The sequence below is a fragment of the Cucurbita pepo genome, chromosome LG15 (assembly GCF_002806865.2).
Source record: "Cucurbita pepo subsp. pepo cultivar mu-cu-16 chromosome LG15, ASM280686v2, whole genome shotgun sequence".
In the NCBI taxonomy this organism is placed as follows: domain Eukaryota; kingdom Viridiplantae; phylum Streptophyta; class Magnoliopsida; order Cucurbitales; family Cucurbitaceae; genus Cucurbita; species Cucurbita pepo.
In genome coordinates, this window is record NC_036652.1 from 4,369,357 (window position 1) to 4,383,419 (window position 14,063).

Sequence of the window (14,063 nt, forward strand, 5' to 3'; positions counted from 1 at the left end):
CATCGCCCTCCTTGTCAAAATTGGCTCCTTCACCCACTGTGGCGACTCTTTCAATTTTAACACCATCTTCGTCCGTTGCTCTGAGGGACGTGGCTCCCTCTCCATCTATTAGAACTTCACCACGTGCTATGGCGTCGGCAACTTCTCCACCGACTGTGCCTACTGTTCCATCACCGGCCTCCACTCCTAGCAATGGTGGTATTGTGAACAGGATCGTTTTCTATGGATCTATCATTGTAGCTTATCACTCACTCAAGATGGTCTCTTTATTAGTCAGTTAAAATATGCTCAAGATATTCTTACTCGTGCTCATTTTCTCGATAGCAAATCAGTCCACAAGGCAAAAATCTCACTCCATCTTCGCCCCTCTCTTTCTTGCTTCATCTAAAATACAATCCAGAGTCCGCACTCTCAATTACTACCCTCTTCTTCCTCTATTGCTCTGAGTGCCACCACGTCCGCCCTTCATTCTTCATAACTACCATCGAACCCTCTCTCTCTCCCTCTTGTTCTTTTCTCATAATAAATCATCGCCCTAATTTTGAAGCCTCTACCTTGAGTCTCTATCTCACAACCCAGGGTTGTTTCTCAACGCCTAACTGATGACGGTTCACCTTTCTCTGATTCTACTCTCTATCGATCTCTCTTTATATTTTTGAAATATTAACTTTGTAAATTTTATCTTTACTTAAAAAAAAAAATTGAGAAATATAAAGTATTAAACATATTCAATAGTAATCTCTCAAACGGGATCAAATCGGTATTAACCCACCAAGCATGGACATGCAACATGTGATACCTAAAAAAAAATTGTGACAAACATCAACTCGTTCAATAATCGAAGTCGAGTTGAGCCTGTTATAGTGCCTCGTGATCATGATATTAAATGTTTTTATTTTAATTTTTTTTTGGAGAAGCTAATAAAACGAGTTTTAGAAAAGAAGAGAATATTTGTGTGAATTTAGTAAGGAAAGGGCGATGAAAGTGGAGGATGGAAATAGGTAAAAGCATTGAAATTGTGAAGTTGGGGGGAGAAGGTGTTGGCTATGAACCCGCCGTTTTCTTCTCCGTTTTCTTCTCCGTTTTCTTCTCCGTTTTCTTCTCCGTTATCTCCTCCGCTTCTTCTCTCCAAACTCTTTTCCCCTATTTTCCTCCATTTACCTTTCTATCCAACGATTATACCTAACCAATCCAATTTTTTTTTTTTTAATTTTATTTTATTATTATTTCATTTTTCAAAAATTATTTATTTATTCATTTAAAATATATATATATTTTTTAATTTTTTCTTTAAATAAATCTTCAAGAAATTATCATATCTATATTTTCGTAACAGTACGATCTCAACATAATATTTATGATGTCAATTTAAATGAAAAGATGTTCCATGTTGGCCATGAAAAATAACGTTCATTTTTTTGACCTAATTTCCAAACTTTCTTCTCCCTATATAAACCTCTCAAATTCATCCAAGTTGTAGAATACAACGCAATCTCAATGGACCCTCGAACAACCTCGTTTCTTCTCTCACTACTACTCATCATCTTCTTCAATTCACCCTTTGCTGCTTCCGAGACATTCAACGTCGTCAATTTCGGAGCCAAACCCGACGCCAAAACAGACTCGTCCAAGGCCTTCCAAGCAGCATGGGCGCGTGCTTGTACCTCTTCTACGTCCGCATCCATTTACATCCCAAATGGAAGATTCTACCTCCGCCATGCAACTTTCAATGGGCCATGCATAAACCATGCCATCGACATACACATCGATGGCACTCTCGTGGCTCCGTCGGACTTCCATGTTAATGCCAACTCTCCAAATTGGATCATTTTTCACCTTGTTAATGGAGTTTCCATCTTTGGTGGTACTCTTGATGGTCAAGGAGCTGGCTTGTGGGCTTGCAAACGTACTGCCAAAACCTGCCCTCGTGGAGCCACGGTATACTCATTCTTTAGAGCTGTAATTAAATTCCTTTATTTTTTTAAAAAGCTTATAAGTATCATATACTTTGTTTTGTGTATGTGCAGTCGTTGGAATTTACCAATTCCAAAAACATTATGATAAGTGGATTAACCTCATTAAATAGCCACATTTTTCACATAGTAGTCAATGAATGCCACGATGTGAAAATGGAAGGACTAAAGGTCTCCGCTTCTGGTAATAGTCCCAACACGGATGGTATTCACGTAGGCCTATCATCTCATGTCACCATTCTCAATTCAGATATCAGCACCGGTGACGATTGCATCTCAATAGGCCCCGGCACCTCCAACTTGTGGATTGAGAATGTTGCTTGTGGCCCTGGCCATGGAATTAGGTACTTGTTAAGTTTTTTTTTACTTGAAAAACAAAACCAATTGACGAGGAGAGAAGTAGCCTATGTATCTTAAAAAGATTGCTAGATCTCTTTTAACACTCACTATTTTATTGGATGATGCAGCATCGGGAGTTTAGGAAAGGCGTTGAAGGAGGATGGAGTTCAAAACGTGACAGTAAAATCTTGTAGATTTATGAACACTCAAAATGGAGTGAGAATAAAAAGTTGGGGAAGGCCAAGCAGTGGGTTTGCAAGAAACATTCGTTTTCAACATCTCAAGATGACTAATGTCAAGAATCCCATCATAATCGATCAAAATTACTGTCCTCACAATAAAGATTGTCCGGGCCAGGTACATTTCAATATTTGTATGCATTAAAAGAAAAACATTATGTTTAAACATAAAATTTCATTTTTGGTTCTTCTAATTGAATAGGCTTCGGGAATTAAAGTTAGTGATGTGACATATCAAGACATTCATGGGACAACCGCCACTAAATTCGCCCTGACATTCGATTGTAGTCCAAAGTTTCCATGCGTAGGAATAAGGTTGGAAGATGTAAAACTGAGTTACAAGAATGGAGCAGCCAAAGCTTTGTGTAGTCACGTTAGAGGAACCGTTACTGGTTGTTAGTGACAACAGAGAAATTTGGTAGAACTCTTGGGATAAGAGAACTTTGTATTACTAGGATATTAAATTATTTTTCTACATCTTTCACCAAATTTCAACGCATGTATTTATAGGTAATTTGGGACATTCCCGACTACCATTTATGATTCAAAAACCATGCACCTAATTAAACACAATTCATGTATGTATGAGTACACGTACCTTAGAATGCATGTAATAAGTTGTTATCAACTAATGAACCTTCATGTACATGTATCTGTTCCTACATGTACTTACATATGTATCTATACAAGTAGTTCTTCAACACCCTCCCTTAAACTGAGTTTTGATGAAATCAACTTAGGACTTTAATTCGTCTTCTTGAACCACATATTGAATTATGTACGTCCCCATATTTCGTCTAAGTTTCTTGAACAATGGTTATTTCAAAGGCTTTGTGAATAGGTCTGCAATTTGTTTATGACGTTGGCAAAAATTGAGCTCAATAGTATCTATTGTGATAATATGTCAACTATAAAGTTGTCTAAAAACCTATTTTCTTGAACCACATCTTGTCGCATATTTTTTCTAAGCTTCTCAAATAATGGTTGTTTCAAGGGCTTTGTGAATAGGTATGCGATTTGTTCATCATTTCGGTAAAAATTGGGATTAATAGTATCTTTTGTACACAAATCAAGCAAGAAATGAAACCGAATATCGATGTGCTTACTCTTTCCATGCAACACAAGTATCTTTCTTAACCATATTGGTTGACATGATCATGCTACTGAGGCCACAAATTCTGCTTATGTTGATGAGAGTGTCACAATAGGGTGCTTCTCTAAAGACCAGCAAATAGCTCTTGAATTCATCATAAAAATACTTCATGAAGTGCTTTTACGATAATTTATATCAATTGCATAGTCGCTATTTGTATAGCCAACCATCTTCCGATCACTTTTTTTTTTTTTTTTTTTTTTTTTNTTTTTTTTTTTTTTTTTTTTTTTTTTTTTTTTTTTTTTTTTTTTTTTTTTTATTAATAAGAATACTCCCAAATAAAAAGTTCCTCTCACATATTGAAGTATCCTTCTTGCTGCATTGAGATGTTTCTCCGTTGGATGTAACTTATCATAATAACAACATACATGATGTCTAGTCTTGTTGAGGTTAAGTACATCAAACTTCCCACAATTTACTCAAGTATTTATTATCAACTTCTCGCCCTTCAATATAACTTCCTACAATTTGCTTGATGAGATGACCATCATGCTTGACATGATGCACGACTGTTGTTGTACCTCCGAACGTCCAGCTACAAACAACTAACCTGACCATACAGGCCTAGAGGGTGTGCAAGCCCCCTTGTGGGCCCATGTTTGTATGTGGATCGTGTGTAGAGAAGTACTACAGATCCAATTAGTTCGGAGTGGAGACCACCTAAGAGACTATTATTTTAAATGATAGGTTCTTATTCATGATTGCATGAGTTTGCAATTTCTGACCCCAATAGTGGGGTCACTTTGGTTCTTATTCATGATTGCATGAGTTTGCATTTCCTGACCCCAATAGTGGGGTCGAGTATTTTTTATATTTCAGGTAAAGGCAAGACACCTACATATGGTTGACATCGACATTGTTGGGATTTATACCCTAAAGCCTCCTAATTGATTATTTAGTTTTTAATAATAACTTTCATTATTTTATTTATAATTTAATTGTTATCCATGGTATGAAAATCAAAGGTTATTAATGTAACCTTGAATAGTATGTGGTTGTCATACAAGAGAATCGTGTTCAAGTAATAACCTAAAGAGTCTATAGTATATGTATAAGGTTGGGTGCTTTATCCGAGTAACACTATTGATACAACCCACTTTGTAATCGTTACAAATGATTTGATTCAAAACGTTCACGTGGAGACATGTAAGTGGCGGTATCCTATACAATGAGTTTGTATAAGACTGGACCAAGACATATTTAATCACTCTTTATAGATCCGTTAATTGAGAAGATTAGTATTTCACATGATGATCATATGCGACTCGATCTTAATCTCGAGTGAGTTATGAACTCCTGCCTGTGAGGGTTTGTCCTTTAATTTACATGGGTGAGAATGACTCTGTTAGCCGATTCAATATGCCTACCAAGGAGACTTCAAATAGGGAGTTGGGAACAAATATCAGGAGATGAAATTCACTCCTTTCTATATAAGGAAGGTAGATGAGTTGTTTTCTTCGGTACTGATTTCAGGACTTGAACAATGGGGTCCCACCCTCTCATTTGCTCGAGAGGGACTTGGGTTATAATTGGATTATAAACAAATTGTTCATTAGAAAATCAGTGGTACTTAGGGTGAAAGATGTAATTACAGAGGTAAAATGGACTTTTGACCCCGCTGTAATTATGAACAACTCGTGAAAGATCAACTTACTTGCAATGGACATAACTTGTCTTGCAGTACATAAGAGTGCAACTCTACTTTCACAACTTACTTGCAATGGTTATATTAATAGACATAACTTGTCCTACAGTGCATAAGAGTACAACTCTAGGTCGACAGTGGAATGACCTATAATTAATGAATGTAAATTGATTAATTAAAAATTTTAATTAATTAATTTTATATAATTGGAGTTTATATAGGTTCATATGGGCCAAGCTCCTATAACATTAAGAAAGAAAATTTGAAGTGCATATTTATGAGAAAATAAATTTAATTTAAAAAGTTAAATTAATATTTAATATATTTAATATATTAAATAAATAGAGAAAATATATTTAAGGTAGTAGTTCAAATTAATATTTAATATATTAAATAAGTTAAATATAAATTGAAATTTTTTTTATTAATTTAAAGGGTTTAAATTAATATTTAATATATTAAATATATTTAAAAAAATATATTTATTACATTTAATATAACTAAATATTAAATCAATTAATGTATTCTGTTTAATATACTTGAAATGAGATTCAAATTAGTTAAATATATATTAAGTTACCCGATCATATTTAAATAAATTAATTAAATATATATTAATTTATCTTATCATATTTAAATATAATTTATATAAGATATTAAATATACAAATATATTATTTGGTAAAGATTCTCTGAAAGTTCTTATAAATACTCTCAGTTGAACAAAAAATATATGAATCTCTTCTACTTCCTCTGAAATTAGAGAATTCTCGAAACTTTCATTCTCCAATCTCTTTGGAATTTTGTTTGAAGAGGTTTGCAGGGTTCATACAAGGTAGAGTTCTTACTTTTGAATTTATTACTTTATTGCTTTGTTTTAATTCTTAATAAAATCAAAACGGTTACCAATGATACATGAATAAATGGTTCATTCTCTCTAGAAATCGCATCAAAGACCATGGTGTAGGGCATTATTATTTTAATATTTTCCTTGATTTTTATTTTAATTTACTTTGAAATCTTTTTTGAAATCTTTTTGTAAGCGCACAAGACCATAACATTGTTTTAAATTAATGTTTCAGCATAAAGAAATTATGTCATGCATGGAGTAACGACGACTCTAAATAAGTAAATAAGTTGATAATCGAACCACTTTTTAACTCATATTTATTAATTAGGAAGGACACACTCATGTGCTCTCAACCATCTTTAAATCTAATAAATACTCTTATTATATCATAACATTATATTATCTAATTATTGAGAAAATGGATAAAGTATTAGGTATTGATATGTTGAGTGAGAATAAAATTTGGGCTTTATGGTTGCGTGTCACCTTAACAGCCGTCCAAGCAACCTCACCTCGTCCCTCAGATCAAATCTCCGATCCCATCCCTTCCGCCGTTGGATGAGAATCTGAGGGTTCACATGGGCGTGGAAAAGAGCCCACGTGATAGCTCTATGCCCACTCGCTACATGGCGAGTGGTATCACGCGCTTCTCTCTTTCTTCTCCCATGATGTACGAGCGTTGTAGAGAGGAGGAGAAAGTGGTGGCGTGGAAATGACTCTAACGATTCGCTTTCTTCTCTCTCTTGTTTGGTAATGGAATGAGGAGAGAGAGAGAGAGAGAGAGAGAGAAAGAGCTTGTTTCTTCCCTTTCTTCTCCGTTCTGCTCGTAACTCCTTCGATTTCTTCGCCTCCGTCTTCCATGTCCTCCTCCTAAACCCTAACTCTCTCCTCACTCCCCCATTGCTGCCCTCTCTCTTTTTCGTTCAATCCTGCTCTACCGTGTTCTCAGCGTCTGCTTTTCTGGTTTTCCTTTTCTCTCTCGGTAATTTTCCTTATCGGTTCAAATGCTGTATGTTTCATGTTTGTTCTAATTCTTATTCTTATTATTATTATTTTTTGTTTTCTAGCTCTAGAGGGCTTTGTCTGCTTTATAATCTATGTTTCTTTTAATTTATTGTTTGTTTGTTTGATTCACATGGTTAAAGTCAAGGCCATGTGCGAGTTCAGTTGTTTAATCAATTTCGCATCCTTTTGATTCTTGCGGATTGCTTCGTTAACCATGTTCTTGTTCTTAGCTATCTGCTATTTTTACGAATCTTTAAATGANTTTTTTTTTTTTTTTTTTTTTTTTTTTTTTTTTTTTTGTGTTAATGCTATTGCAGGCGAAGTTCGATCTCTCCCTTCTGACTTCTCGTTGATCTAGATTTCCTTGAACTTTTTGAAGCTGGTGAGTGTTGTGCTTCTGATTTTGATGTTTTTCTTTCGCAGTTGATGATCTCGTAGAATTTTTTGCTTCGTACTGCAGGCATGCCATTTCTTGTATGTTTTGACATTTAAACAGCGATTTATTTGTTTCCAGGAGTTTTTTAAGATGCTACTGTCTATCCTTGATTATCGGGTTCTTTACTTTCTTTGTGCAAAAGAAGTTAGTTAGTTTCCGTTGTTGAATGCTGGGTAGTGGATATTTGATCTGAATTCCATTCCCAATTGTCATTAATAATTGTTGATTTTGAAGAAATTTCTTGGCTAATTAGATTCATATCTTTGACCTTGCTTGTGAAACTGTTATCCAAAGCCATTTTGTGTTTTTGTTTTCATCTAAAAAACGTGTTAAATTATTGTGTACATTGAAATTAATTTTCAAAATTCGTGATTTGGAAAGAAAGAGTAACTTCATTTGTTCTGAAAAGAATAAATCACATGTGAGATTAAAGTAAAGGAAAATAAGAAAAAGAGAATTTTATAGTACAGCTGTCCATTTACTAAATTTTTGTTCTAATGCACGTAAAGTTATTTTGAAAATAGTTCTTAAACAAACCTTCAATTTTTTTTTTTTGGTTAATTATAAATTTAGTCTCTAATACTTGATTTTCTATTTAATGCCTTAACTTTTAGATTTTCAATTATGTTCCTATTTATTGAAATGTGGTTATATGAATAATATTGTGACATGCTTATTGGACAAATGGAAGGGACTAATCAACATGACAAAATAAGGTGGGATCGTTTGTAAAATGCATCCAATATGTCTCTTAAAAAAGAGAGTATGTTTGCATGTAATACATACGTTAATGATTCTACCAGTGTTAGGTTTTTTGTTACCCGTGTTATTCTTTCATTCAATGTATCTATCAATGGTTCTCTAATATGATTTAAGACAAATCTTTACCAGTTATTGAAAATTGCTTTATAGCAAAACAAAATCCTAGAATGCAATTTTTAAGCGGTTTATGGTATTACTTCATGTAGGTTTGGAAGCATGATTGTCTTTTATTTTTTTTTTTAAAAAATAATAAAATAAGAAACAATATAAATTGATGTATGAAATTTTCAGAAGGGATGAATAGTCCATGATGATTACAAAGACATTTCCTGTCATACAAAGGATGAATCAAGTTTAGAAGCATCCCTTTTGTTTTATGGAGTTTATCAACCTTAAGAACAATTGGAAACATTTTTGGAGCTTCTTTGATTACACTGATTGTAACTTCGCTCTTATTGGTTGTATGGGGGTCGCAATTAAAGTGAATGATAGCTATTGTAGCTTTATTCCCTTTGAGGTTAAATGGATGGAGAATGATTTCTTCTTTATTGTCCTCGTAAGTTACTAGTAGAGATCCTTAAGCAGGTGCGCGAGGAGGAATCGGGGGAAGTTTAGCCCTTCTCTAAGAATTTGGCTAGGGCCCTAAAAAATGGAAGTTGTGCTTCAGGTCAATTCCCTTAAAAAGGGAATTCTTCTGAAGTCAGTGTTGTGGCAAAGGAAAAAAATTCAAAATCAAGAGAACTTGTTAGCTTATTAAGATCTTGGGAAAATAAAGTGCTGGAAGTCCCCATGACAATAGTGAAGTTTTTCTTTGGGCTTTGGTAATGAAGGGTTTTTTTATCTATTTATTTATTAATTTTTTTTTAATTGCCCAATTTTTTTTTTAATTGCCCATTAAGTCTTATTTTACAGGACTGGAGACCTTTTCTTTGATGGCTTCCTTTTTGTGTGCTTGTTTTTTGGATGCCCGTGTNTTTTTTTTTTTTTTTTTTTTTTTTTTTTTTTTTTTTTTTTTTTCTTTATGAAAGATGTTTATTCATAAAAAACGAAAAAGAAAAAAAAAAGGTGAAGAGACAAAGCAGATTAGGAGTAAGCAGAGCCATGATGTTTCCCCATGAAGCTTCTATCTTGTAATTTTTTAGGCCTTGGAGCTCCCAATAATAGAGTTCTGGTCAAGGATACGATTAGCAAAATGAACCCTGATGTGGTTGCCCTCCTAGAAATAAAGTTCAATTCTTTGAATAGAAGATTAATCAAGTCTAGCTGATGCTCAAGAAAAGTTGACTCATAATCAACTTGTTATATTATGTTGGAGGTGTTCATCCATTTCTTAGGATAGGGATAGTTATTTGGCAAACCACTTCTTGACTTCTTTGTGGAACATTCTCCTTTAAAAGAATAGGAGAGATCTTTAAAGAAGTTAGAGGGTGGAAGGGCTCTAGAGGCTCATCTTCACAAAAGAATTTCCTTGCCTATCTATGGAACCACCAATTAAGAGCCTCAAGCATCCAGTCTACGACTTATCTAGGCAAAAAGCTTGACATTCCAACTTTATTCCATAGTGAGCTCTAACCCTGGAAGCATATGGGTAATGGAGAAAGGACTTTCTTCATCCCTTAAACAGAGACAGCAAACTGAACGGGATAATTCCAATTGCTGAACATTTTTTTAATTCTTTTCGTGTGTATTGATGCTTCTCTATGTGGCACTCCAATGGAAACCTTAACTTTATGACCGCATCAATTTTTCCAGCCACTACAAGTGAGAATAGTACTAGTAAATGAAAGGACAGTTTAACAGCTGTGAACAAAATAAGGCAAAATAATTATCACTTTTTAACAACACTGTCGAGAATGCAATGAGGAGGTTCCAAATCCATGATATGCCTGGTAGGTCGCTTAATATTCCCTAATGATAACACAAGAGTGGAAGCTTGGTAAAGGAAAAATAGTAAGAGGGTATCTTACAGAGGATTAAATTGATAGTAAGAGTTAATTTACCTCTGGAGATTAAGGTCTTCTATTTCTGTTTTCTGGAACCTTCATTATTGGAAGGAGAATTTCATCGAATCTCCTCCCAGTGGCATTCCTACATACTTTATAGGTCACTCCCCCATTTTATTTAGTATTTGTAAAGAACTGCTTCGGTATAACAAGGTCTCAATCGATATTGATACTACACATAGGTGTCTTCTTGATGGTGACCCCAAAGCAGTTCCGAACAATTTAAGGATCTTAANCTTTTTTTTTTTTTTTTTTTTCCTTGTCTTCACTTAAAATTAGGATATCATCCACAAACATAAGATGATGAATAGAGATTCATATCCCATTAATAATGGCACCAGATCAGAATTATTTGCTCCGAGTGGTATCCAACTTAGGACGTTGGTCAATAGGAGAAAAGGAAGGAGGGGGAAGGGGCCAGACCACCTCTCAAGCCCCTTTAAGCTGGGAATTTACTTCTTGGTCTTCCATTAAAGAAAAAAAAAAAAAGAAAAAGAGAGATGTTTTCTACTAACAATATTGACTCTTAGCTTGTTCATAGTATTATAAAATATGCTACTTTGTATTGTTTTTTTTTTTTTTTTTTAAAGTAAAACAAAAATTTTCATTGAAATAATTAAAAGAGATGCTCTCAAAAGTACAAGAAAACCCTAGTGGGTAGAGAGAGAAAATAAAAAGGCATAAAAGCATAAAAGCAATACAAAAGAAATTATAAGGGAAATATAAAAGTGTGCCAAGTAATACATACATCTTAAATAGAATAATTTGCAAAGAGTTCGGAAAGAGGACACCATGTTGAGGCTTTGAGGTGAGTTGAACCAAATCGGTCAATCCATGGAAGAGACGTGTAAAATTTGTTGATTCCTTTTGAACCAAATTTCAGATAGGAGAGCTTTCACTGTATTAGACCATAGCACCTGAGATTTTTGTGCAAAAGGAGGATCAACCAACAAGTGAAGAACGTTCTCCAATGTACATAAAAGATTTAAAATAATTTCCACTAACATTGACTTGAGTAAGGGAAATTGAAAATTTTGTTGTCAAACATCTCTTTCAGATATACAAAACTAATAGATTGACAGGGAGATGCAGTGCAGAGGAAGCTTACTTTGTAGAACCTCATAACATTAAAAAAATGTTGGTCTCTCGATGGTTGGTTGTTGGATTATATTGTATGACCTCCTTCGAGAGGTAGGAAGAGTTTATCAATACATGCGGGAATTAGTTTATGCTTTTTGTGAACTTGAATTGAATCCCTTGCGAAATATTATTATTATTTGTTCATCAAATTAAGTGGATGAGGTGCATTATTTGAATGAAGACTTAGTCCTTTGTTGTAGGAGCATAAATAATTTGCAGTGTGAGGTTCATTATTTATGTCTTACAAGCCACTTAGTCTTGCTGATAAAATGGCATGCTGATTTCATGTTACTTGCAATTTTTTGGTTATATTCTCTACAGGTTGAAACTTGAAATGGCCAAAGGGAGCAAGGGACGACGCAGGTTGGCTTCTCGTCAATTCAGGTCAAACCCATATCCACTCCCTTCTAAGAGGGGTTTCCCAGAGGATTTGTGCCCAAAGGATTGTGTCAGCGCTCTGGATAAGAAGTACTGGGAAGATGCAACATGCTCCATATGCATGGAGTACCCACACAATGCTGTTCTTTTACTTTGTTCATCTCATGATAAGGGTTGCCGTCCCTATATGTGTGGTACGAGCCTACGTTATTCGAACTGCCTTGATCAGTACAAAAAGGCTTACACCAAAGTAATTTCATCCAACAATGCACGACCAGTAAGCGCCTCAATTGATAACCCAGCTGGTGTACAGGACCCAAGTTTGCTAGGTGAAAAACATGAAGTGACCGAGCTTGCATGCCCCCTCTGTCGTGTACAGGTGAAAGGATGGACTGTGGTTGAGCCTGCCAGAGAATATCTGAATACTAAAAAGAGGACCTGCATGCAGGATAGCTGCACGTTTGTTGGAAATTACAAGGAACTAAGGAAACACGTGAGATCAGAGCACCCATCTGCAAGGCCTTGGGAGGTGGATCCTGTACTCGAACAAAAATGGAGAAGACTGGAGCGGGAACGCGAGAGGAACGATGTGATGAGCACAATCAGGTCAACAACACCTGGAGCTGTGGTGTATGGGGATTATGTGATAGAAAGAAATAGTATTGGATTTGAATCTGAAGAAGAGGAAGAAGGGGGGTTGAATGCAAATGCTGCCGAGAGGGATGATGGGGGCTTTGGAGTGGGTTTTGATAGCAATTTGGTGAATATGTTTCTTCTGTTACATGCTTTTGGTCCATCAAGTGGCGACGACCTCAACAGACGGCTTAGACATCCGGAGAGGATTTTCTCTCCCAGATCAAATGAAGGAGCTACTACTACTACTACAGGTATTATTCCCAACACCACTCCGCTTAGTAGCTTTGACTCCATTAACGAAGGCAGTGATAATGGAGGAAGTGATGAGAACAACAATGGGGGGACAATACAGTTGGGGGGGCGTTCGGGTAGGAGACGTAGGCATGGATGATCAAATTGGGGGGGCGGGGCACGGAAACAGGAAGGAGGAGGGAGGAGGGGGTAGGAATAGAAATAGGAATAGGCATAGGAATAGGATTAGGAAGCATTTCTCAGGTACATACATAGCTTAAGAAAAAGGAGGAGAAAGTAGAAGAAATTTGAAATAAAGGAACGCAAGTTGTTGTGGTGGAGTTGTTTTGGTTGCCCCCATTGGAAAGGGGAGATGGAAAAGTGGGCAGGTTAGACTGTCCTCCATGTATAATTTATATTGTGAATTGTATAATTCTCGGATTGCCTTTATCCTCCTCCTCTTCATCATTAACCTCATTTGGTGGTTGAAATTTACTTGTAATCATATCTCAAAATTAATGTATCTTCTAGACATTGGTTCTTTACAAAGTCATTATTAGACAAACGAAATGACACACCAATTTGTTTAGACATGGTTTATGTTACATTTTTCTTAGCTTCCAAACATTGTCTTGCATTGCTTTTTTCTCTTGAATTTAAAGCTCAGATTGACTCATTTTTCTCTCTAATATTTGATCACGATTTTTTATATCTATTAAGAGTTGTTGGGTTGAAGGTGTTTATTTAAGATGTCTGGAAATAAGATGTTTATAAACATGATATCTATGAATATGATACTTGAGAATTAGATATCATATCATCTTTGTATGTTTGTATGCCGTGATTAATATTTTTGTTTGATTATGCGGTTAATTCCAATAATTTTATTACGTTAGTTAATTTAGATAATTAATGGGTGGTTAGTTAATTTATTTTATTAATAAAATTATTAAAATAAATTTAACCCACTAACATTCTATTTAATTTTTTATTCATTTTAAGTTTTTGAGTCGATTTTAGTCTTCAATTAAATTAATTTAATAAAACTATATAATTTTTTTTCTCATGATTAGTATAATAATTAAATGGAAGAATTAATTATACCTATTATGTTTAAAAAATTAAATACAATTAATTTATCTCACTTCTAACCTAGAATACCATAAATTTCAATTTATGGTCATTTTTTGGTTTTTTCTCATACTCCCGTTATAAATTATTTGAAAATAATTGATAATAAAAAAAAAATTATCGAGAAAAAAATGAAATAAAAA

At 34.6% G+C, this 14,063-nt stretch overlaps 2 protein-coding genes across 2 annotated transcripts; both read left to right on the forward strand.

Moving 5' to 3' along the window:
• The first annotated feature begins 1,497 nt into the window (after window positions 1-1,497).
• On the forward strand, window positions 1,498-3,233 carry LOC111776384 (polygalacturonase-like). The gene is made up of 4 exons (XM_023655819.1): window positions 1,498-1,938; window positions 2,028-2,317; window positions 2,441-2,669; window positions 2,754-3,233. Exons 1-4 carry the CDS (start codon window positions 1,498-1,500, stop codon window positions 2,949-2,951), a joined length of 1,158 nt encoding a protein of 385 aa, XP_023511587.1. The 3' UTR covers window positions 2,952-3,233.
• A 3,636-nt stretch (window positions 3,234-6,869) lies between these two features.
• Window positions 6,870-13,414, forward strand: LOC111811428. Its single transcript, XM_023698269.1, has 3 exons — window positions 6,870-7,180; window positions 7,521-7,585; window positions 11,866-13,414. The coding sequence occupies exon 3, from the start codon at window positions 11,879-11,881 to the stop codon at window positions 12,947-12,949; it is 1,071 nt and encodes a 356-aa protein (XP_023554037.1). The 5' UTR covers window positions 6,870-7,180; window positions 7,521-7,585; window positions 11,866-11,878; the 3' UTR covers window positions 12,950-13,414.
• Window positions 13,415-14,063: the final 649 nt, after the last annotated feature.